At 35.2% G+C, this 23,642-nt stretch overlaps 2 protein-coding genes across 2 annotated transcripts in view; both read right to left on the bottom strand.

Annotated features, from left to right (window-relative positions):
- The window catches only part of LOC136024719 (transforming growth factor-beta-induced protein ig-h3-like), a 70,674-nt gene that overhangs the window by 6,446 nt on the left and 40,586 nt on the right, over positions 1-23,642 (bottom strand). The window lies entirely within an intron of this gene.
- LOC136024604 (uncharacterized) lies at positions 14,284-22,654 on the bottom strand. Its single transcript, XM_065700041.1, has 2 exons — positions 22,562-22,654; positions 14,284-15,410 (listed from the first exon to the last, which is right to left on the bottom strand). The coding sequence occupies exon 2, from the start codon at positions 15,286-15,288 to the stop codon at positions 14,389-14,391; it is 900 nt and encodes a 299-aa protein (XP_065556113.1). The 5' UTR covers positions 15,289-15,410; positions 22,562-22,654; the 3' UTR covers positions 14,284-14,388.

Below are 23,642 nucleotides of genomic sequence, written 5' to 3'. Positions count from 1 at the left end.
CGAATATCATTGCCACATGCTGCAGAATTATTTAGATAATAGAGAGATTTGACTTTCCTACACAAGGAATTTTAAATATTCCGGTAAAACTTGAATTGACAAAGATGAACAGCACTCACTGAAAGTGTAGCGCATTTATAAGCCCTCAGAGATTTTTTTTTTCTAGCTTTTGAGAAGTCAGGATGTTATCCCTGGGTTTCCCCATGGTCCCCTGGTGCCCACCATCACTTCTAAGGAATTTTCAGACACTTTCTCCATAAAACATCTTGCTTTAACTCCATTTGTTCGTGTTTTTTGTAAGCAAGCCCGCTCGTCGTGTTCCCCACCAAAAATAACTTTACACCACCATGGCGTTCTCTGGCTGCCCATCTTGGCATCCTTCGGCACCTTTCATCATCATTTAAGCATTTTCTGACGTTTTAATACCCCAATAGATATATTTTATTAATATTAGTCTCTGACAATTCCCAACCTGTCCCACATCAAGACTGGCCCGCTGGCACCCTCTTCCAACACCTCATCACTCCTAGGACATTTTCTTGTTAAAAATCGCGCACTAAATCCATTGGTTTATATTTTCGCAACCCAACCCTCCATGATCCACCAAGTCAATTCAAACCACCGTGCCACACTATGTTTTGGCCCTGTAGTACCTTCTAGCACCATCTCATCATTCCTAAGACATTTTACAGATATTTTGTTGTTAAAAAACGATGCATTAAAACCATTAGTTCATGTTTTTGCAACAGAGCCCTCCGTGATACAGCATGTTAATTCATAACATCGTACAACACTATTACTGACCCTGTAGCATGCTATGCCACCCACTCGTCGTTTCTAAGACATTTTCAAGATATTTTCCAAATAAAATTTTACTTAAAATCCATTGCTTCAAGTTTTTGCAACACAGCCTCCATCAAAAACCATTTGCAATTTAAAAAAGCTTTCATTTTATTACATGAGGCCATATTCAATATCTATCTATCTATCTATCTATCTATCTACCAGTCTATCTATCTATACATATAAAAATGTACTGTTTGTTATCTGTTACAATATGACGTCAACAAGTAATATATATGAAAGCGTTCGTTTTAATATATGACGTCATATTCAATATGATGTCTTATTCAATGTAAATATTTGCGCCTCAGAGAAAAAGTTCCATTATATTGTGGGTCAAAGAGAAAGTATCACTAATGTCAAAGATAAGTTATCTGATAATGTCACAAAAAAGAGACACCAAGAGGAAACACCAGGGCAACGCAAAACCAGGCTTGCGGCGAAAAGAGAAAGTGCTAGATTAGGAGTGTCCAATTTACGTAACGGAAGGCATATCGAGGAAACACCAGAGCAACGCGAAACCAGGCTTGCAGCTGATAGAGATAGTAAGAAAATCAGGCATGTCGAGAAATCATCAGAGAAACACGATACCAGTCTTGCGGCTTTACGTCAACGAAGGCGTGTCGAGTAACAAAAAGGCATTTATGATCAGATAATGCCCTTTTTCGATAGCCAAGTTGGAGAGATCTTCTTGGATGCGCCAGGAGGTACTGGTAAAACGTTTCTAATTAGAATGCTTCTGACATCAATTCCATTCAAAAATGACATAGTATTGGCCCTTGCGTCGTCGGGAATAGCCGCAACGTTGCTGCTTGGTGGGAGAACTAATCATTCTGCTTTGAAATTGCCTCTGAATATGCAATCTATAGAAACTCCCACGTGTAACATTTCCGACTCATCTGGGACAGGTAAAGTATTGCAGCAATCCAAACTAATTGTTTGGGACGAGTACACAATGGTTCACAAGAAATCATTCGAGGTTCTTGAGCGATCATTGTAAAACTTGAGAGGAAATTCTAAACCCTTTGGCAGCACATTAATATTGCTTGCAGATGGTTTTAAGCAAACATTGCCTATCATTCCAAGATCGGCACCTGGGGGTGAAATTAATGCTTGCGTGTAAAATTCTTATTAAAGGGCACACGTAAATATATTAAAATTAACTATAAATATGGGTGTCCGATTGCAAAACTATCTCTCTGGGAAACATTTTCAGATCAATTGCTGGTAATTGGAGACAGAATGTTTCCAGTTGACTCAATATCAGGACTTATACAATTGCAACCTGAATTCTGTAATTTAGTGACGTCAAAAAATGATTTTGTTGAAAAGGTATTTCCGAATATTCTAACCAATTATAAAAATAATAAATGGCTGAGTGAACGAGCAATTCCGGCAGCCAAGAACAAAGACGTCAACAAAATCAACAATACTATTCTGACCAAAATTCGAGACCAGTCGGTCATTTATAAGCCAGTCGACACAGTTTTGGAATCAAATGGAGCGGTTACCTATCCATCAGAATTTTTAAATTCCCTGGATCTCCCAGGGTCTCCACCACACGTGCTAAAACTAAAAATAGGCATACCAATATTACTGTTAAGAAATATTAACCCACCAAAGCTTTGCCATGGCATGCGACTTGCCGAAAAAAGGCGCCAATGGAAAACGTATTAGAGGCAACAATCTTGAGTGGACCTTCCGAGGACGGGGCTGTTCTTATTCCTCGCATTCCCATGATTCCAACGGATCTGCCTTTTCAATTGAAGAGATTGCAATTCCAAATTCGATTAGCATTTGCAATAACCATCAATATAACTCAAGGGCAATCATAAATGTTGTCTTAGGGGGGGGGGGTAAGGCTTGTGCCTCACAAATAAATTACCAAAACAAAGCGTGTGGACGTATTTCAAGAGAAACGTGAAACCTGGCTTGTGGCTGAAACAGAAAGTAAAAAAGGAATGCGTGTGGAGGAATTACCACAGTATATCAGAGGAATTACCAGTTGTATATCCGTAAGTTTTACGTAGTTATAAATTAGCCCCTCGCACACATGTTGCTGGGGCAAGCTCCGGGAAAAAACTAAAAAACAAAGAAGAAAAGTATAACAAAAAAAGAAAAAACTAGAATAAAATCTAAAAAAGGTAAAAAGCTAAAAAAAAGCTAAAAAAGAAAACTAAATAACTAAAAACTAAAAAAACTAAAAAAGAAAAACAAATTGAAATTAAAAAACTAGGGATTACAAGAGTAAAAGTAAAAAAAGGCGTGTCGAGGAGTCACCAGAGCAACGCGAAACCAGGCTTGCAGCTGAAGTAAAAAAAACATGAGTCGAGAAATCACCAGAGCAACGCAAAACGAGGCTTGCGGCTGAAAGAGTTAGTAATAATAAAACAAATATGCGGAAAAGTTTTCATCCTATAAATATCTTGATCCGAGATAAAACTTCAATATATTTCACATTAAAAATTGCTAAATTGCAACTTAGAGCAATTGAAAGATTTTCCATCCTGTACTATTGCTAAGCATTTCTTTAAGAATTGCCTTGTAGATTTATTAGGATTTGTTTTGAATATTAGGTCGGTTGGATTAACTAGGTTTTATGTTCTGGTTGTGGACTCCAAGGTGTCCCATTCCAGTGTCCGTTCCTTATAGCTCTACTCCTTTTCAAGTGAGACTTTGAATTCATAGACGGTCTTAGTGGATACAGTATGATCGCTCAGGGAGTTCCACAGGTCTACAATCCGGCTGGTTAGGAAGTGATGGTGTCCCCTCCTCTAAGCCTTGAACTTGATGAGCTTCTTAGAATGATTGTAGACCTGATTGTAGAATGATTGTTCGCTGTGATAAATCGATGAAGAAGAGACCATGAATTGGATTGTTGTGAATCAATTTGTAAGTTTTAATCATTCTCCGCTTTTTTTCGGTAAGTCATGCTGCATAAGTTCAGAGTTTGCAGTCTCATTGGGTAAGAAACATGTTGGTAGCCGGCTACTTTCTTTGTTCTTCTACTCTGTACTTTCTCCATTATACCCTTGTCCACTTTGTAAGAGCGAAATGCAATTGACATTTCAGTTTCTATTCTTCGTCTGACAAGACTCTTGTATGCTTTGTGATTGTTTGAGGAAATCTAGTCGTGAATATTTGTTTAATTGTCCCTAAAGTGCGGTTCGCGCTAGTTCCAATCCTTTCAGTTACACCTCGAAACTTTAACTGGCAGTCAGCTATGACACCCAAGTCTTTTCCTCTGTAACTGCAACTAGGGGTTCTCTTCGACCATTTATTTGGCTTTACATGGTGTAAATATGTTTTTGATTTTTATTGCCAAACGCAACTTAAGCACCTTGTTTTCTATGCTCAATGGTAATCCCATTCAAGATTGCCCTTATTGCAATTGTAAAATTATGTGTAGTAATGAGGAAAAGGATAAGCTTTTGATAATTTAACTTAAGCTTTTAACATGTAGTATATTCTAGCCATTATGCCACTCTTAATTTTATTTCATCTCTGATAGTAATATTATCTGATAACACTCACTGAAGCATTACTTAACATTCAGTTGCATACCAAGTGTAAGCAATTTCTAGTAATCGATTTTTCCTTCTGTATCTCAATTATTGCAGTCATAGGAAACGCACAATCAGTACTTTAGTTATTCTAGTAAGCGGACAATGATTTTTCCATGGGTCGAAAAGGTTATTTTGTAGAATCTAAGAAAATATGAGTAGATTGCTGGTCGAGCTTTTTGGGCTCAGTTCCATTGGATAAAGATGCCCTTTCAATTCCTAATACGGACGGAAATCTTTAGAATACAGCTTGAAGGAAAATTACTTAGAAAACGTCATGGGATGTCTTGAAATTTCTTGAAGAGAAACATATTAAAAAACGTCTTTTGATGTCTTGAAAAGTCTTGAAGAAAACAGTTTTGAAAAAAGCTTCCTTCCTTTACTAATGGACTCTAACAAACCCTTTAACGTTACGCCACAAACCCTATTACGTAACAACCAAATTAAACACCATCTATTTCGTAACAACGAAAGTAAACCATCCCTATTACGTAAGTTGCTTCTGCATCTGTTAGAAAACAATCCCTATTAAGTAATAACAAATCCTATTACGTAGGTGTACTAAACAAGTGCGCTATTGTATTGTATTAGAACCAGGTATGCGTAATAACGTCTTGATGGACTAGCAGCTCTAACACTCTATCTGGCCCCTTAAAAACAGAGAGGCATCACTACTCTCCATCTTTTAGAAGTTGAAATTTCTTTTGCCCTTTTTAATTGTTAAAAAAGATTGGAGAGCAGCAGCCCCCCACGCTTATAATTTCCAAGAATATATCCAATCCAAGTTTTTACTCAATAAATCTGTACAGCGTATTTGGAAGGTTAAGAATTCATATATTAGAGGATGACAACCACCCCCCCCCCCCCCATCTACAGCATTCAGGGCAAGGGTTGTAAGATATGCCCTTGGAGCATATACGGTTCTTATAGAAAAGGTTGCAGCATAAGCTTTGGAGGGACTCATAGGATTTGTAATAAAATTGGTTCTAAAACAGTCAAGTAATCAGAGGACAGGTACCCCCCCCCCCCAAAAAAAAAAAAACACGTCGTTTATTTCCAAAATGCATCTGATTGACCAAATCTGACCAGTTCAAACTCAAAAGTTGTCTAAACTTCAATGAATATTAAACCAATGGACCAATATATGTATATTGAGCTAACAATCCACAGCCATAGTAGGGGGTGATAACACGACACTTGTTAGTGACAACATCCCTATGTCTTAACAATCTCTTGGCTGGTCGTTTTGTTTTCTGTTCCTTTAATTTTTCATGTATAAATTCATAGCAGTTTCTATTTATTTCAAGTTGCACCTATTCCTTATCGTTATAAACTTACCACCTTTTTAAGCCTTATTTGGAAACTATTTTTGAAATTAACTGCAAAAGAGCTGTAAAAACTTAATATGCTAAGTTAATGTTTAAGGAATAGGTTTTCATAAAAGCTGGTTCATAACAGTTTCTGAGATTGTTGATTACATTAACGTTATTAATAAGCTAAAAAAAAATGTTGACTGATCAAATATTTTGACCTAATTTTTGCGGAAATGTAATGAAAATTGAATTTTTGCCAAAAATTTAAATAGCAAGCTGTTTTTTCAGTAAAGTCTAAAAAAAGCTACGTCGGATACTAAAACAAACTAAAATAGTTAAAAAATATGTTTTACTGAAAAACAACTTGAATGAAAAATAAAAAGCCAAATCAAAACTTAAAACAAGCAGAAATAAGGTTATATAATAAGTCAATCCTCATACGAAAAAATATTAAAATTAATGAATGAATGAAGCTGAAAATAAAAGGATATTAAATATGAGAAATTGAATCCAATTTAAAATAACAGATGCTACTATTTATGAATATGTGAAGCCTAAAAGCACTAAAAATAAATAATCAATTCGTATTTGAACGGAACAGAATTAACTATAATAAAAATGAGGCTACCTAACCTCCTTGGGTCTTCTAAAAGCAACATTTGTAATTTGCTGAAAACAGAATATATATATACATTGAAAAATCTAAATATGATGAGATTTTCGGGATTTTATATTATTATTCCTTTAATATTTAATAACTCTGTAAATATTTAAATATTGATATAGTTTCACTATTCCTGGTTACAGTTAGTCTTTATCTATCCGTTTTTTCTTGATGCTATGGCAATACATCCTTGAGAAAATGATATGGGGTGGTTGCCCAACTTCTTTTTGTGGTACCTGTATTCGTTTAATTTTAACCTGATGCCTCATTTTAATTTTTATTTAATTTAGAGTGTGATTTTTGTATTATTACTCTAGTACTATTCATTGTCTTTGTGTTTGATATGATAACTCTTTTTAAGTCCCTGGGTTTCCTTTATTCATTGACAATAGTTTTTCCTCACATTAAATTCAAAATAGCCTATGGCTTTAATTCTTATCATCGTCGGTTTAAATAAGACTCTTTGCCTTTGTTTGAATACTTTCTTTTTGTTGAATGTTTTAGACCTATATAAAAAGCATTAATTCGTTTTTTATCCGTAGTAGATTGCAGTAGCAAAACAGTGGGCACTACAACACCCGTCACGGTCAATATACTAGGCCTATTATAATCCATGACTTTCGAAAATAATGACCTTGAAAAAATCTAATGTTGATACGGTACAATTTTAGTTTAAACATATTTATTTACATTCTTCCATGAAAGAAAATATCCATTAATTAATATATTGGTCCTATCCCAATAATTTTTAAAATTCAACATATGACACTTTACATCCTAAGTTGAACTGTATGTCACTTACTTTTTGAGGCAAAAAATGTTTTAAATTCAAATTAAGCACAAAAATAATGAACATAATAATGGTATTATAGATACAAGGAGGGAGGATTGTAGACTAAAGTAGGTTACTTGATATATTTTGGATATCCATAGACTAGATAAGATCATCCAGTTGAAAATTTCATAGGCATTATAAAGGAGTATAGAATAGAATCTGTAAAATATATTGACATCAAATTTTAAAAAACACAAAAGGACTATCAAAACTTAATACGAACATAAAAAAAAAGTACTTGTGGTATCCTTGAGCTTTTCTTGAGCCATATTCCGTTTATTCAAATTGGAAAATTATTAATCTTTTCTCAAAATTGATCCCACTCTCACCACTTTTTTATGTTTCAAGATGTAGTGTTTTAATATATCTTATCTGATTAATGTACAACAGCATATTTTATAAGTAACTAGCTGTTGGGGTGGCGCTTCGCGCCACCCCAACACCTAGTTGGTGGGGCGCTTTGCGCCTCTCCAAGCCCCCCGCGCGCGTAAGTCGTTACGTGCCATTGTAGTTGTGTCCCTGTGTCCCACCTGTGAATAGAGATAGATATAAATATATTTTTTTAACTACGTAAAACATGCGAATACAACATTCTTCGCTGTCCCATTGTCTGTGCATATAAATAGATTGTCCGATTTACTGACTCTTGAACATGCAACATATAATTGTCCATGGGAAAAACAATCCGTATTCAGATCTATACCTCATTATTCTAATGATGTGTCCCTGTGTCCCGGTCGTCATTTATATTCCCTGTGTCCCGGTTGTCATTTGTGTCCCGGTGTCCCAGTTTGTAATTTCTCTTTGAGTGTCCCGGTCGTCATTTATATTCCCTGTGTCCCGGTGTCCCGGTCGTCATTTGTGTCCCGGTGTCCCGGTCTGTAATTTCTATTCGAACAATCCCTGTGTCCCGGTCGTCATTTATATATCCCGCCTGTGCCCCCGGGGTCCCCGTTGTAGTTGTGTCCCTGTGTCCCGGTCGTCATTTATATTCCCTGTGTCCCGGTCGTGATTTGTGTCCGGGTGTCCCAGTCTGTAATTTCTTTTTGAGGTTCCCGGTCGTCACTTATATTCCCTCTGTCTCGGTCGTCATTTGTGTCCCGGTCTGTAATTTCTCTTTGAGTGTTTTTTCTTTTTAGTTTTTTTTTAGTTTTTTACCTTTTTTCTTTTTTTTCAGTTTTCTTTTTCTTCTTTATTTTTCAGCGTCACTATGAAGTACATATCGACGAACCTTTGTTTTTTTAACTTAAATCTGGTAGGCATTGATGACCTTATCCAAGTCAAAATCCCAGACCCAATCATCATCGCTATCATTTTCAGTTTTGATATGTTTTGACTCTCGCTGTCCAGGTGGATTTTCATCTAACTGCGCGGTTTTGCGTTCTTTAGCCGCAAGCCTGTTTTCTTGCTGTTCTTGTGATTCCCCGGCACACTTTCTTTTCTTACTTTCTCTATCAGCTGCACGCCTGTTTTCTTGCTGTTCTTGTGATTCCTCGGAACGCTTTCTTTTCTTACTTTCTCTATCAGCAGCAAGTTTTTTGGCATAATTTCTTTGAGCAGCTTCCTCGGCTGTTGCCATTGTAGGTTCTTCAGTCATTTTACAATTAAACATTTTTCCGTGAACAAATGTCTTAAATACCGTTAATGACGTCACCGTCATAGCAAAAGTGACCACAACTAACTTCATGACGTCAGTCGACACAGAAACATGACGTCACCTTACAGACAGACACACAGACAGACAACTTATTTTTATATATATAGATTATAACTGCAAGGTTCCATGTGCCTGCTTTACTTTGGATTAAATTTAAAAAAAACACAAACATACTAAGAAATAAGAGATGAATAGATCCTTAAACTATTTTTGGTACTTATGATGATTAATTTGCACTATTGTAGGTTTTTTTGAAAGGGACACGTTCTAGCTAATTAACGTTTTATTAGCATAAACACTATCATTTGGCACAAATTTAAAGGCTATGTTTGCCTTTTACCATTTTTATTTGGGAAGGTTGGCCTATTCTTGGATGATATTTTGCTGTTTTAATTTAAGGTATACATTTCAGTCAGTGACATCTATCTTACACTATTTTTCAATATTCTAGGAGGTTTTATATTGTGTTTTAGTGAGTTATAAACAATAGCAAATTCTGTAAATCTTAAAACGAGTCAGAATTAAAATGAAAGCTTAAGCCAAACTTGAAGCCAGCACTTCTACTACTACTAATATAACTGCAAGATCATACCACCTGGTGTCAGTACAACCTATAATAATAATAATTAATAATTTATTTGTTACCCGCTTGTTTTGACAAATTAAGCGGAGTAAAAACATTAAGGAAAGAAAAACGAAATAACACAAACAATACAATTAATACAGTCTAATCAAAGGGTGGTAAGGGCCCAAGCGTTGACAGGCCTCAGCACCTAATCTAGCATAGAGTTTTTTTATAAACGAAAATAATATCAGTGGCACAAAACTTTCTGATTATCTTCTGATTTCTATAAGAACGCGGCAGATACAATAAATATTTACAATAACGAAAATACATAACTCTTATGCCCTGCAAATCTTGATTATTAAACAACGGGCGCAAACCGGAAAGAAACAACATAGAATGATCGCAATATGTAGAATAAAGTCTGGATAAAGCCTTTCGTGAAAATCTGCCTCGGTTCGGGACAATTTTCGCGTACCCTTTTTTAAGTTTACTTTTTATATCATTTAGCCCACAGGATCGAAAAGCCGATAAAGATGAACAAATACTAATACCAAGCCACCGAATCGAAGAAACGAGCTTAACTGAAAAATAACCACAATCAAGATCACTACTTTGATGTTTAGCATTAAAAACTAAATATTCACATTTTTCAGTATTAAGTTTGAGGCCGATTTCCTCAAAAGACTTAGAAACAAGCTGGGTCGACTTAATTAGGCTAGATTTAGTGCGGCTGATGAAAAGTAAATCATCTGCATATGCAATGTACGAAAGATTAGTTAGGCCTAAAAAACATGATGGATTAATACGTGGCAAAACAGAATAAAGACAAGCATTAAAAAGATAAGGGGATAAGACTCCTCCTTGCCTAAGACCAGAACGGGGATATTACCAACGTAGGTGTCACCTGACTTGAGAGTCGAACATATGAATTAGCATACCAAAAACGAAGAGTTGATATAATAGACACATTTGCACCAAGTTGGATTAAAGAATACCAAAGTTGGCTATGACAAATTGAATCAAAAGCTTTTGAAACATCGAGTGCACAAAAATGAACCTCAAAACCATTTTTATGCGCTTCAAGTACTAGCGAAACTATAGCACGATGAGCATGTTGGCATCCTATATACGGCTTAAAGCCAAACTGATTAGACATATAATCTACATTAGACAGGAGATCAGGGAGCAAAACATATTCAAATACTTTACTTAAAGTACAAGCAACCGTAATAGGCCTATACGAAGCGCAACTAGTTGGGTCCTTACCACATTTCAAAATTGACGTAATTTTACCAACTAAAAAAGAATCAGGGACTATAGAAGAGCATAAACACATCTGAAAAAGTAACTGTAAGTGATAAACTAATTCCTCCGAATCGGTGTTGAGGTGAAAAGCACTGATCCCGTCTATATCACAAGATTTCGATTTAAGTCTCTCTACACTTCTTTTGACACGGTCAACACTAACGGGAGGTACATGACCTTGAATGATTTTGTTAGGCAACAGATTAGAACAGAGCTTGGCAAAACGAAAATGAACCGCATATATCACTGTATCGAAAATGTTACTATAATGATTGATCCATGATACATTAGGGATTCGGTCAGCCGTAGGCGATCTATCAAACTTGGCGACATTAATCACTTTTTTCCACTGGCTTGGAGACTTAGGAAATTCAGCACCATTGTACCTAATTTTTCGAAGATAGCGTTTAAAATCAAGCTTTGTTCTTTGTTTAATATCGAAAACATTACCCCTTAAGGGGCGGCCGCAAGCTATCCAAATTTTTAGCCACAACTTAGCCTGATTTTTTATTGTTTTGAGCTCTGGGTCATTCTTCCAAATTGAACTTCTTGTTTTTGCTCTAAAGCGACATAGGGGAACAGCTACTTCTTCAGACCTTTTTAAGCACGATACAATGTGGCTATAATAAATATTAAGCTGAATTCTGGCTTGTGGGGACCCAATGCTTGTACACAACAGATTAAAAGGGACTTTAATCGTTGATAGAAGGCTAACAAGCGTAGAAAAATAAAGAGGCCAGTCAGCTTTGTTCCATTCTCTTTTAGAAATCCATTTTCTAGAATTGGGACGAAGGTTCTCCTCCGCAGTAGCATTAAGGGTAACAGTGAGGGATAGGGGGAGATGGTCGTAATCACGCTCATCCTGATCAACATGGACTTCGCCACAGATGAGACCAGAAGAAACGATACAATGGTCAATGTCTGAAAGTGAGCCACTATTATGGATATAGGAATGGGAGGCATCTTTCTTCAAAATTGTGTAACTATTCGGTAAGGAATCTAACAGAAGCTCAGTCCGCACTGATGAAGAGTTAACGTTACAGTTCAGATCACCGATTAATAACCAATCCAGTCCATTACTCTCAATGCCATTCAAAAGACTTTTTATTAATGCGCAAAATTTTGTAAATTTAGTTAAACTTCGGAGGGATTTCTGGTTGCAGGGGAGATAAACATTAATGAGGACAAGGTTGGCAAGACGAATAGCAATATAACGATCACTCTCGTGATAGCATAAAGGGGTTGGTGAAAACAGCGTCTTTTTTATTAAACATGGTAGGCCACCTGATGGTCTGCCAGAGGTTTTGCGTGCACTTTTAGAAAAAACTGAGTGTTCATTACTTCTCTGTAGGGAGTTTAAGCTGACTAAAGATAGGAGATGCTCTTGGAGGGATAAAACATCAAAATCTTCTAATTTCTGATCTAAAGAAACGTCTTTATCCTTAGTACCGTTAATATTGAACGAACATATAGTGAAATTAGTCTTAGCACTCATTTTCTAGTATAGGACGATCGTTTCGACAGAAGTTCACGAAGAATTCGGCATTTCATTGAAAATGACACATGATTGCCTTGACAGTTCGCACATTTTGGTGTAGCCTGGCACGGAGAATCAGGCGAGGATTCATGTTGCCCTGCGCAACGGGAGCAGCATTTTTCTTTATCACAATTTGATTTTAAGTGATTTGGTGATTGGTAATTATAACAGCATTTGGGTGGGCGTTGGTATTCGTAAACTCGATATATCTCATACCCAATCTTTATACCAAGTCGAAGTGCATTAGCGAGAGCAACAGCGTTTTCAAAAAACACTCTAACAGCCAAAGAATTGCCTATTCGCTTCGCATGAGTAATATTATTGCAATCAATTAACATTTCCTCATCAAAATTGGTCGGTATACCTTTAATGATTCCAATATATTTCGTTTCTTTTACTTTGACGTCACAATCTCTCATTACAGTTGGAACGGCATTGCAAAAGTTCCTTGCAGCAATCTTGTCAATTCGTACCACTAGCTTATCGCCAGAGGGCTTAATGCTGTGAATGCATTCATGACCTGGAATAGAGTCTATTATTTCGCGACGCTTGGTAGGATTATCTAATTCTGATGGAACTTTAGAAATAACAACGGTCGTCAGATTGGGATTCAATGACTGAGCGCCAGGGCTGCTAAGAGGGGGGAAATTAAGATCATACGACGAAATCTTCTCACGGATTTGCTTAAGTTCCGAATCAATGCTTACAAGCTTTGAGGCGAAGCTAGAATAAGCCACAGCAGGAATAACAGGAACCTCGGTAGGTAAAATAATCACGTATGTAGGCAAAGACAAATTTTCGCTGTTGCATTTCTGGAAGATTTCCATCATGTCCTTAATGTGACGGTAATTAACTTGATCGCCTTGGCGTCTTTGCACACGTTCACCCTCGTAAACATGAGACCAAAGTTCTATTTCAGCCGGCATAATAGACTTCTCATGCACGCCCGCTATTTGCGTGCACGCTTCTTGAAAAAACCCTGGAGAAAGAAAAACTAGTTAAAGGTAAGATTTCATTTAAGGTATAAAATACATTCTCAGGGCATTTTCTCATTGTTATTTTTCTTTTTCAATCCTATAGTTTTGCATTTTATCTCCCTTTTGCATTCTTCATTTAGTAAAAGCAGTAGCAGTGTCCCTGCAAGTTTTCTTCACTTAGGCCTATCCTCAGCCATTCCTGATATGCTCATAAGCCATTTTGACAACTTTCATTCACATTGTGTTCTTTCATTTAGTTCAGCATTCACCCAAACATTCGCTAAAAGTTTCACCATAATGTCCTTAACCAATGCAAAGATATTGCTGATAATTGTTTTTGACACCCCTATTTAATTAAATCATTCCAAGATGCAATGAAAGTTTCAACATAAAACCTTTAGCTGTTCCTGAAATATCACAAATACGTCCTGATGACAAACTGGGATGCATAAAGTGTTTTTTTCATTTAGTTTCAGCATCCTAAATAACATGCTCTGGCGGTTCGAACGTGCCACCCCTGGGTGTTCCTGCATATTGCATATACACCCTTTTGAAGATCTGTATTCACATACCACCTTTTTATCAATTTTAAACCCCCCAAATTTCTCTGAAACTCAAAGTTAAATGCACAAATCTTTTCCTGAGATTACATCTAAACCATTTTTACAACCCAGATGCACTTAAAGTATTTTGACTTTTTCAGTGGTGGAAAATTATTAATAGTAATATAATAGCAGCATTAATAGAAGTAGCCCCGAGAGATTTAACTTAATACCCTGAAAAAATATTTCGTCAACTCCTTTGTTGTCAATGATTATTTACGGAAAAATTAATGAGGTTCATATTGAATTATTTTTACGTCTGAATAATTTGTTTCTTGTCAACAGAGCTAAGCTAGAATGCAAAAAAGGGGGATTGCAAACCTTTTTTGCCTTTAAGTTTTTATTTACTACTAATTATAATAAACTAACATCCAAAGAAAACAAGAGACTGTACCACTTGTGAATCTGAAGCTTGTTTTTCACTTGAAGAATCAAAATAAAATATAACAAAAACAAAGACTCAAATGCTCCTGCATTGGTGAGTTTTGTTTGTCACTAATTTGATTACATGTTTTGCGAGTATTTCAAGGATTTTTGCCTTGGTTAAATGCAATTATTTCACAAATAAAAACGGTAATAGCGACCGTTAACATTATGCTCCAGACTAGAAACGGTGCCTGGTAGCTTTGTAAGTCGAATCTCTTTTTCTCATAGAGATCAGGTTGAATTTTTTCATATTTTTGTTTAGCTACAAAAGTAGCTTCTCTTGTCCAGTATTGATGCAGGCCAGTTCCAAAAAGACGAACAGAAATATTCGAGAAGGCATCTGTGTAAATTGAATTTTTCGGAGCTACTGCAACATTTTGTGCCACTGCTATGTTTTCTTTTACAATATGAATTGTAGGATTGTTCAATTGATCTTTATATATAACATCAGTGTAATACGTCAGTATCCTTTTGCTGTCTATAGATACCCCTAATCGAGAATTGACATACTCATAGGCGTCAAAAGTTTCATCTCTTATGTTGTATCCTTGCATAATTTTGTCCATATATGGATCAACAGAAGCTTTAAAATAATTGTAATAATCAGCAATTCCCGTAAGACTCAAGCGCGACTCAGCAACCTGTTTTATTGAGTTTATGGGCTCCTCTATTAGGGGTACGGACAAGTAGCTGATTATAGATGAAGTAAATGCAGCAGTTAAGAAAAAGTAGGCTAAAAGCCTTGATAGGTTAAACAGTCTGGTTGGAGCTGGAGAATGATCAGTTGGCATGGTGGTTCCAACAATAGCTCCAAAATTATATAAGGCTGAAAAACCAATGTTTTGCCAGCGATGGGTATTTAGAAAGCATAGTTTGGCAATAGTCCAATGAATCAAACCACCAACACATATGCAAAATGCAATAGCAGCCCACAATGTGTAGTGAAAAGGCAAGACAAATGCATACCAATAAGGCTTTCGAATTGCGGGGGGTGCCATAAACACTACCTCGTCATATAGGTGAGGATACACAATATCTCTATATTTTTCTGGTATACCATATGCCCAATTTCCTGCTGCTCCAAGATGCACCTCTCCTCTTGCAATTAGCCCTTTTTGACCTGAAATATAAAGTTGTTATTGTGAGTATAATTTTGTGTTTCAGAACAAATTTTTTTCAGTTTATTCATCAAACTTATGTCTCTAAAAGTTGAATTATTAAAATACCAATATCCAAGGCTATTATTGCATGGGATTTATAAGCTATGCGTCAACTTCGAGATTCTTTCTTCAATAGTTTTTAATTTTAATTAATTTTAATTCTCATTAATCTAATTAATTTTTCTAAAATCTAATTAATTAATTAAAATCTGTTAATTTGAATTAATTAATCAAATCAATTAAAATCAAATTAATTAATCTAATTAATTTTAACAGTTCTAAAGTTTTATGGAATTTCAGTAAAAGATGAGAACTTTAGGCTGATGCAAATCTATGATTTTTTTTCTTTTACTATAGGACAGTGGTTCCCAACCTTTTTCGGTCCGCGTACCCCTAGTCAAGGCCCAAAAAGTTTGCGTACCCCTTTATTAAGAATCGTTGTTTTACTTTTTTCTTAACTAAAATCAGATTTTCAAAAACACGAGATTTATTGTCCAATATGACGGTGCTTAAATGTACTTACAAAATCAATGAGAAACTTGAGGCTGCTTTTTTGCTAAAATATTATCAAATCTTGACTCGATGTCACTAACGGCAATTATAAGGTCATTTTGTACACTCAGTCTGTTTCTGTGTTTGGTTTTGATCAATGACATTGCCGAAAATGACACTTCACAAAGGTAAGTGGATCCGAATGGTAACAAAGCAGACATAGCGATTTCACTTAGTTCCTTGTATTCTCCTTTCACCTCCAGCCAAAACTGGGAAACAGTTACATTTTGGAATTTCAGTTCTAAGGGGCGATCACTGGCAAGTTCGATCAGATTCTCTGTAAGCTTGTCACTAAGACCGGAGCTTGAGGTCACGTCTTCAACAAATAGATTTTGGATCCAATCCTGCGTTCTATCTTGGTTCATAATCGATGGGAAATATGACACAAGTTCATCTCGCAACTTTGTCAGATGCTCCCGAATACAATCACAGATTGTGTTGAGGTTATCAATTTCACTATCGTCCGCAAACTTGTCAAGGGTCGGGAAGACACTAACGCTGTTTCTTTGAACCTTTTTAAGCCAGAACTCCAATTTCTTGATGAAAGCACACATCTTCGAATTCAGGGAGAGTTCGTCCGTCCGGAAACCTTGCATTGACAGATTCAAGTCATTCAGTTTGTCGAAAATATCCGCAAGATAGGCCAGCCTGCAGACCCAATCCTGGTTTTCAAAAAGTGAACTGAATGCAGATTTTTGCTCCAGAAGAAACATATGAACTTCTTGTCGAAGCTCGAAAAGTCTGTTTAAAATCTTCCCACGAGACAACCAGCGAACTTCTGTGTGCAGAAGTAAATGTTGATGGTCTGAACCCATCTCTTGGCACAGCAACTTGAACATTCTTTAGTTCAGTGGTCGGTCTTTGATGAAGTTGATCACTTTTACAGCCTCGTCGAGGGTCTCGTGCAGACGTGCGTTCATCCTTTTCGATGCAAGAGCTTGCCTGTGAATGATGCAGTGCAACCACTTCACCTTTGGATTTTTCTTCCTTATCCAGGCCATGAGCCTATTATTCTTCCCTGTTAGGGCGGCAGCTCCATCACTGCAAACTGATAGACACCAGTCCCACAAGATGCCCCCTTCTGCGAAGAATTTGTCAATCACCTTGAATAGTTCTTCTCCTGTTGTTCTTGACTGTAGGTTTTGACAAAACAGAATATTTTCTCTTATGTCAGAACAATCTTGATATCGAACAAAGACGATCACCTGGGCTTCACCTGACACATCCGTGCTTTCGTCAAGCTGTAACGCAAACATCTTCGTCAACTTTATTTGCTCAATAACCTGCATGACAATATCGCTTGCAATGGCTTCTATCCTTCTTGAAATGGTATTGTTCGACACAGGTATAGAATGAAGGGCAGTAGCAGTTTTCGTGTCAAACATTATTTCACTGACTTTCACTAGTGCTGGTAATATCAGACATTCGGCGATGGTGTGCGGTTTTTTCTGTTTCGCAACTAAATATGAAACAGCATACGAAGCCCGGAGAGCCTTTGAAGAAACTGATGCCACTTTTGCAATTTCCAAACAGTTACTAGCGAATTCTTCTTGTTTACGCCTGAAAAACTCTATGGGCTTACCGACATGAGAAGGGTGCACAGTACTGAGATGCCGGTTCATATGCGCAGGTTTCATGGAACTGTTGGCCAAGACTTGACCACAAAGAACGCACTGTGCATTCACTGGATCAGACTTTGTCGCACTAAATCCGAGCCCTAGGTATTCTGACAAATATCGACGCACTTTGACCGATGATTCGTCATATTTCTTCTTCTTAGGTGCAGGTTCAGAGTTTTGGGTACCATCATTTGGCTTCTTGTTATTCCTGATCAGGAATCTATCCATCTTTGTTTGCAACCACAATTCACGAACTTCGTGTTTCAACAGATGACAAGATACTGAACTCGCTGAGTTTAAATCGAGACCTTACGGCTATGGAGAAAAATTAGCGGGTTACTGAAAGCGAAAGTTTTGAAAATGAGTCTGAAATTACGTACAATGGGTTATGTTATCTGATTTTGAGGGAAATGTTGGAACTGAGTCAGAAACAAGTTTTAAAGATGTAGACTAAATTAATTTTGGGACCTTCGCTTACCCCCTGCGAGGGTTTCGCGTACCCCCTGGGGTACGCGTACCACCGGTTGGGAACCACTGCTATAGGAGGAAACAGATACTTCCAAAAAATGAAGTATTAATATATCTTATCAATTGTAATATTTAATAATTTTCTCATGATAAGCTATTGTACAATCGTCGATCTCAGGTTCCTTAAAAGTGCTGCAGCAGCTCGGACCTATCGAATAGTTCGGAAAAGAGGGACAGAAAGTAAAGAAGGACACAGCTCAATAGTAACCGAAACTCTAAAAAACGGGACTTTAATACCAATAAACTTATCAAAATCATCATCCTATTATGTTGATTCCTATTATTTAAGTTTAGCGCTACACATCGAAGTGTATGAAAGTAACAAATTTAACCAATTTTAGAAACAAGGTGAAATGTGTCTTTATTTGTTTTTCCCCCATGGTCGTTTTATTCGATACAGGGCTCATTCCAACGGGAGTTAAAATCTTCAGTGTTTTTTTTGGTGACCAAAAACATTGAAGTAGATAATTTCGAAGACCACACTGCCTTTCCATGACGAAAGTATAACAGTTCCAAATATGGATGAAACCTTTTAATCGACAGTGAACAGATATAAAATTTTTAACTGGATATTTCGAACACATATACAGTTTTCATCATCTGTGTTAAAAATTATACAGTGTAAAAAAAATTACACTGTATACAAATTTACAACATATACAGTGTTAAAAATTTTATATCTGTTCACTGTCGATTAAAAGGATTCATCCCTATTTTGAACCGTTATATTTTCGTAAAAGATTGAAGGGTAACTAGGTCCCCACCCACATCCTTTTTTCCGATTTTTTTACCAAAATTTTGAGATAACCCTTTTTTTCAGCATAGTTTAGATGCCTTTTGAGATAAAATGATGCAATACAGACCCCGTGAAAAGTTATTTTATTTATAAGATTTTTCAATTGCTTAAGTATACCATTCCTTATTTAAAAGTTTGCAAACCCTTTTCGAGTAGGGCGGCGAGTTTTCTACAGAGAGTTTTCTACGGAGAGATATCTCTGTGAGGAGGGAAGTTTCTGGGGGGGGGTAACATTTTCTTGTGAAATTTTAGACGGGGGAGATTTTCCAAAAATACCATTGGAAATGAATTTTACATGTCTTGCTTTCTCTTTACCGACTCAAAATTAAGCATAACGATGTTAAGGGCATTTGTCCAGGGTAAATTTTTACCAGTATTGAATTGTCTAGGGGAAGCGGGATTTTTCCGTTGAGATAGATCCAAACTTCCTGGTATTATTTAAAAAGATCAGAAATTAAATTAAAAAGAACATGAATTTTCAACCGAAATTAAGAAGCAACATTAAAATCTAAGACTAAAAGAAATTATTACGTGTGGAAGGAGGATTGTCTCCCTTCTCAACTCCTCGCTTTTAACACTAAAGTAGGAATTTTGTTACAATTCTTTAAGAAAAAATCTGAAATACAGCGGTCATTTAATTAGAGTAATAAGATGCTTTATTAAAAGTACCTAAAAACTATGGCGTGAAGAGCGATGTGTCAAAGAGGGAACAAACCCATTTATACGTAATAATTATGTTCCCTTTTAGTTTTCATATTGCTTTTTACTTTCAATTGAAAAAAAGTACTGTAGGCAATTCATTGCCTACATAGGTCTACTAGATGCTGCCCTACTTTATAAGTTTTTAATCTAAGAAATGGAATGTCGTTTTTTAATTCAGATTTTGGAAAAAAATTGAATTTACTTAAAAATTGATGATGACTATTTTTTTTTCAACAAGTCCATGTTAATAGTACTTCCCAAGTAGCCTGGGTTTGTATTGTCATTCGAAAAAAAGGCATTTAGGAGTAGGGCTGGGTTAATCAAACCCTAAAAAAAGCAATCTAAATAGCCTGTGTCCCTTATGGTCTCCTTCTGAAGAGGCCCAGCACTAGATCTCTATCAAATTAGATTCTTCTACCCTTGAAGATTTCAGACAACTACTTTTGTTTTGATTCGATGGTAACTCACCTATTTCTTTCAAGAACCATCTTTGTATTTAAATTTTTATTTTGCGCAGATACTGAGGCCCCTATCTAAATGTATTTTTACAATCCAATCAAATTTCACTGTTAGAAGATTCTCTAGAATTTTCAATTTCTGATAGAATTAGCCCCTTTTGTAATTTTATACGACACTATCCTGGTCTAGAAAAAAATAATACTAAAATAATGCACTGTGCTCACTTCGCTCTTTACTTAGGCAGCACTATTGCGCTGCCTAAGATACTTTGTTACTTTGATATTTTTAATCAACTATTGTTTATACTTTGATTTTGAGCAAAATTGATTTTGAAATAAGAAATTTTGGTCTAATGGTCGAAAAAAACAACAAATAAATTAATTAATGGTGCCAACTTCGATCTTTAGTTAGGCAGCACTATTGCGCTGCGTAAGATACTTTGTTATTTTGATATTTTTGATCAACTATTGTTTATACTTTAATTTTGAGCAAAACGTATTTTTAAATAAGAAGTATTGGTCTAATGGTCTTAAAACAAACAAATAAATAAATAATTAATTGTGCCAACTTCGATCTTTACTTAGGCAGCACTATTGCTCTGCCTGTGATGCTTTGCTATTTTGATATTTTTAATCAACTATTGTTTATACTTCGATTTTGACAAAAATTTATTTTGAAAAATGAAATTTCGGTCCATTGGTCTAAAAAAAAAACAAATAAATAAATAATTAATTGTGCCAACTTCGATCTTTACTTAGGCACCACTAATGCTCTGCCTGTGATGCTTTGCTATTTTGATATTTTTAATCAACTATTGTTTATACTTCGATTTTGACAAAAATTTATTTTGAAAAAAGAAATTTTGGTCAATTGGTCTAAAAACAAATAAATAAATAATTAATTGTGCCAACTTCGATCTTTAGTTAGGCAGCACTATTGCGCTGCGTAAGATACTTTGTTATTTTGATATTTTTGATCAACTATTGTTTATACTTTAATTTTGAGCAAAACATATTTTTAAATAAGAAGTATTGGTCTAATGGTCTAAAAACAAACAAATAAATAAATAATTAATTGTGCCAATTTCGATCTTTACTTAGGCAGCACTATTGCGCAGCCTAAGATACTCTGTTATTTTGATACTTTTAGTCAAAGTATCATTTAATATTTTTATTTTAATACTTTTAATTATTTGATGCTTTGATTTTGAAATAAAAGGTTTTGGTCTAATGATCTAAAAACTAACGATTAAATCAATAATTAATTGTGCCAACTTCGATCTTTACTTAGGCAGCACTATTGCACTGCCTATGATACTTTTTTGCTTTGACATTTTTAATAAACTATATTTGATACTTTGATTAATTTTTTTAAATTGATTTTAAAATAAGAAATTTTGGTCTAATGGTCTAAAAACAAACAAATAAATAAAAAATTAATTGTGCCAACTTCGATCTTTACTTAGGCAGCACTATTGCTCTGCCTGTGATGCTTTGCTATTTTGATATTTTTAATCAACTATTGCTTATACTTCGATTTTGGCAAAAATTTATTTTGAAAAAAGAAATTTTGGTCAATTGGTCTAAAAAAAACAAATAAATAAATAATTAATTTTCCAAATTCGATCTTTAGTTAGGCAGCACTATTGCGCTGCGTAAGATACTTTGTTATTTTGATATTTTTGATCAACTATTGTTTATACTTTAATTTTGAGCAAAACGTATTTTTAAATAAGAAGTATTGGTCTAATGGTCTAAAAACAAAGAAATAAATAAATAATTAATTGTGCCAACTTCGATCTTTACTTAGGCAGCACTATTGCTCTGCCTGTGATGCTTTGCTATTTTGATATTTTTAATCAGCTATTGTTTATACTTCGATTTTGACAAAAATTTATTTTGAAAAAAGAAATTTTGGTCAATTGGTCTAAAAAAACAAATAAATAAATAATTAATTGTGCCAACTTCGATCTTTAGTTAGGCAGCACTATTGCGCTGCGTAAGATACTTTGTTATTTTGATATTTTTGATCAACTATTGTTTATACTTTAATTTTGAGCAAAACGTATTTTTAAATAAGAAGTATTGGTCTAATGGTCTAAAAACAAACAAATAAATAAATAATTAATTGTGCCAACTTCGATCTTTACTTAGGGAGAACTATTGCTCTGCCTGTGATACTTTTCTATTTTGATATTTTTAATCAACTATTGTTTATACTTCGATTTTGACAAAATTTATTTTGAAAAAAGAAATTTTGGTCAATTGGTCTAAAAAAAACAAATAAATAAATAATTAATCGTGCCAAGTTCCATCTTCAAAACAAATACAACGTAGAAACAATAGGGAAATTTTTTTCAAGACAATGGAAATTATTTATGTAGATATTTCGGCCCTATGTCCAAGGGCCGTCTTCAGCACAATACAATACTATATATATATATAAAAGAACTTACATCAAATTGTGAGAATTAAAACTGATTAGTTAAAAACACTTATTAAAACATTTTTTTTTTAAATATAGCACTAGCATCCTTATTTCAGCGAAGTTCAACCAGGACTGGCGAAAAGAATGAAATGAAGAAATATAAACTCATTCAAACTAAATAGAATAAAATGATTAGGTGCAATTTCTTAAAGCTAATCTTGCTTGTTTAGCAGCCTGTCTAAACAAGACATGTTGTGTAGACATGTTTTAGGAAATAAGAATTCAATGCCCAATTCTCAAGATTCTCGACGTAAATATTTGCTAGTAGCCCGGATAAAGGTGCCCCCATGGGTAACCCATTTTTTTGCTAATAAAAAGAACCGCGAAATTGAAAATACATACAAAACTTATTACAAATTTTAACAAGAGTCATTAAAACTTCACAATCAATTCCTGTCGCTGAAGTCTCGATCAAGTGGTAATTTTCTTCTATTTTGTTTTTTAATAATTCCTCTGAAATAGTTACATCTATATTTGTATACATAGAAACAATGTCGAAACTACTAACTATTGTGTTTTCTGAAATACTTGTGCTGCTAAGTTTTTTAACCAAATCTGCCGAGTTATGAATATAGGAATTTTGAGAATACAATAAAGGTTTGAAAGCTGCACAAAGCCATTTTCCAATATTGGCAGCGGGAGCTTTAGTACAAGCTACAATAGGTCTTAAGGGAATACCCTGTTTATGTATTTTTGGTAAACGAAACACCAGGAAATCGAAACACTAGAAAAAGGTCCAAAATTTTCTTTTCTACCGAAACAGGTTCCTGTGGCAGATATAGTTTCCTCTCTAGAGTCCGCTTTGCATAAACACTATCCTTCTGTCTCTAACCCGGATGAAGTTAGATCTGGTCTAATAAATATCCTCTATAATAGCCAAAAAAAGTTTAAGCCTCCTACCAATTCCACACCGGAAAATTTGCATGACATAAAAAGACTATCTAATCTCCGAAAAGATCCTTCTATTATAATAACTAAAGCAGACAAAAGCAATTCACTTGTTGTCATGAATACAACAGACTATGACAACAAAATTCTTTCGCATTTAA

The sequence above is a fragment of the Artemia franciscana genome, chromosome 3 (assembly GCF_032884065.1).
Source record: "Artemia franciscana chromosome 3, ASM3288406v1, whole genome shotgun sequence".
NCBI lineage: Eukaryota > Metazoa > Arthropoda > Branchiopoda > Anostraca > Artemiidae > Artemia > Artemia franciscana.
Note: the sequence above shows the minus strand (reverse complement) of the source record. Positions and strands in the feature narration are given on the sequence as shown.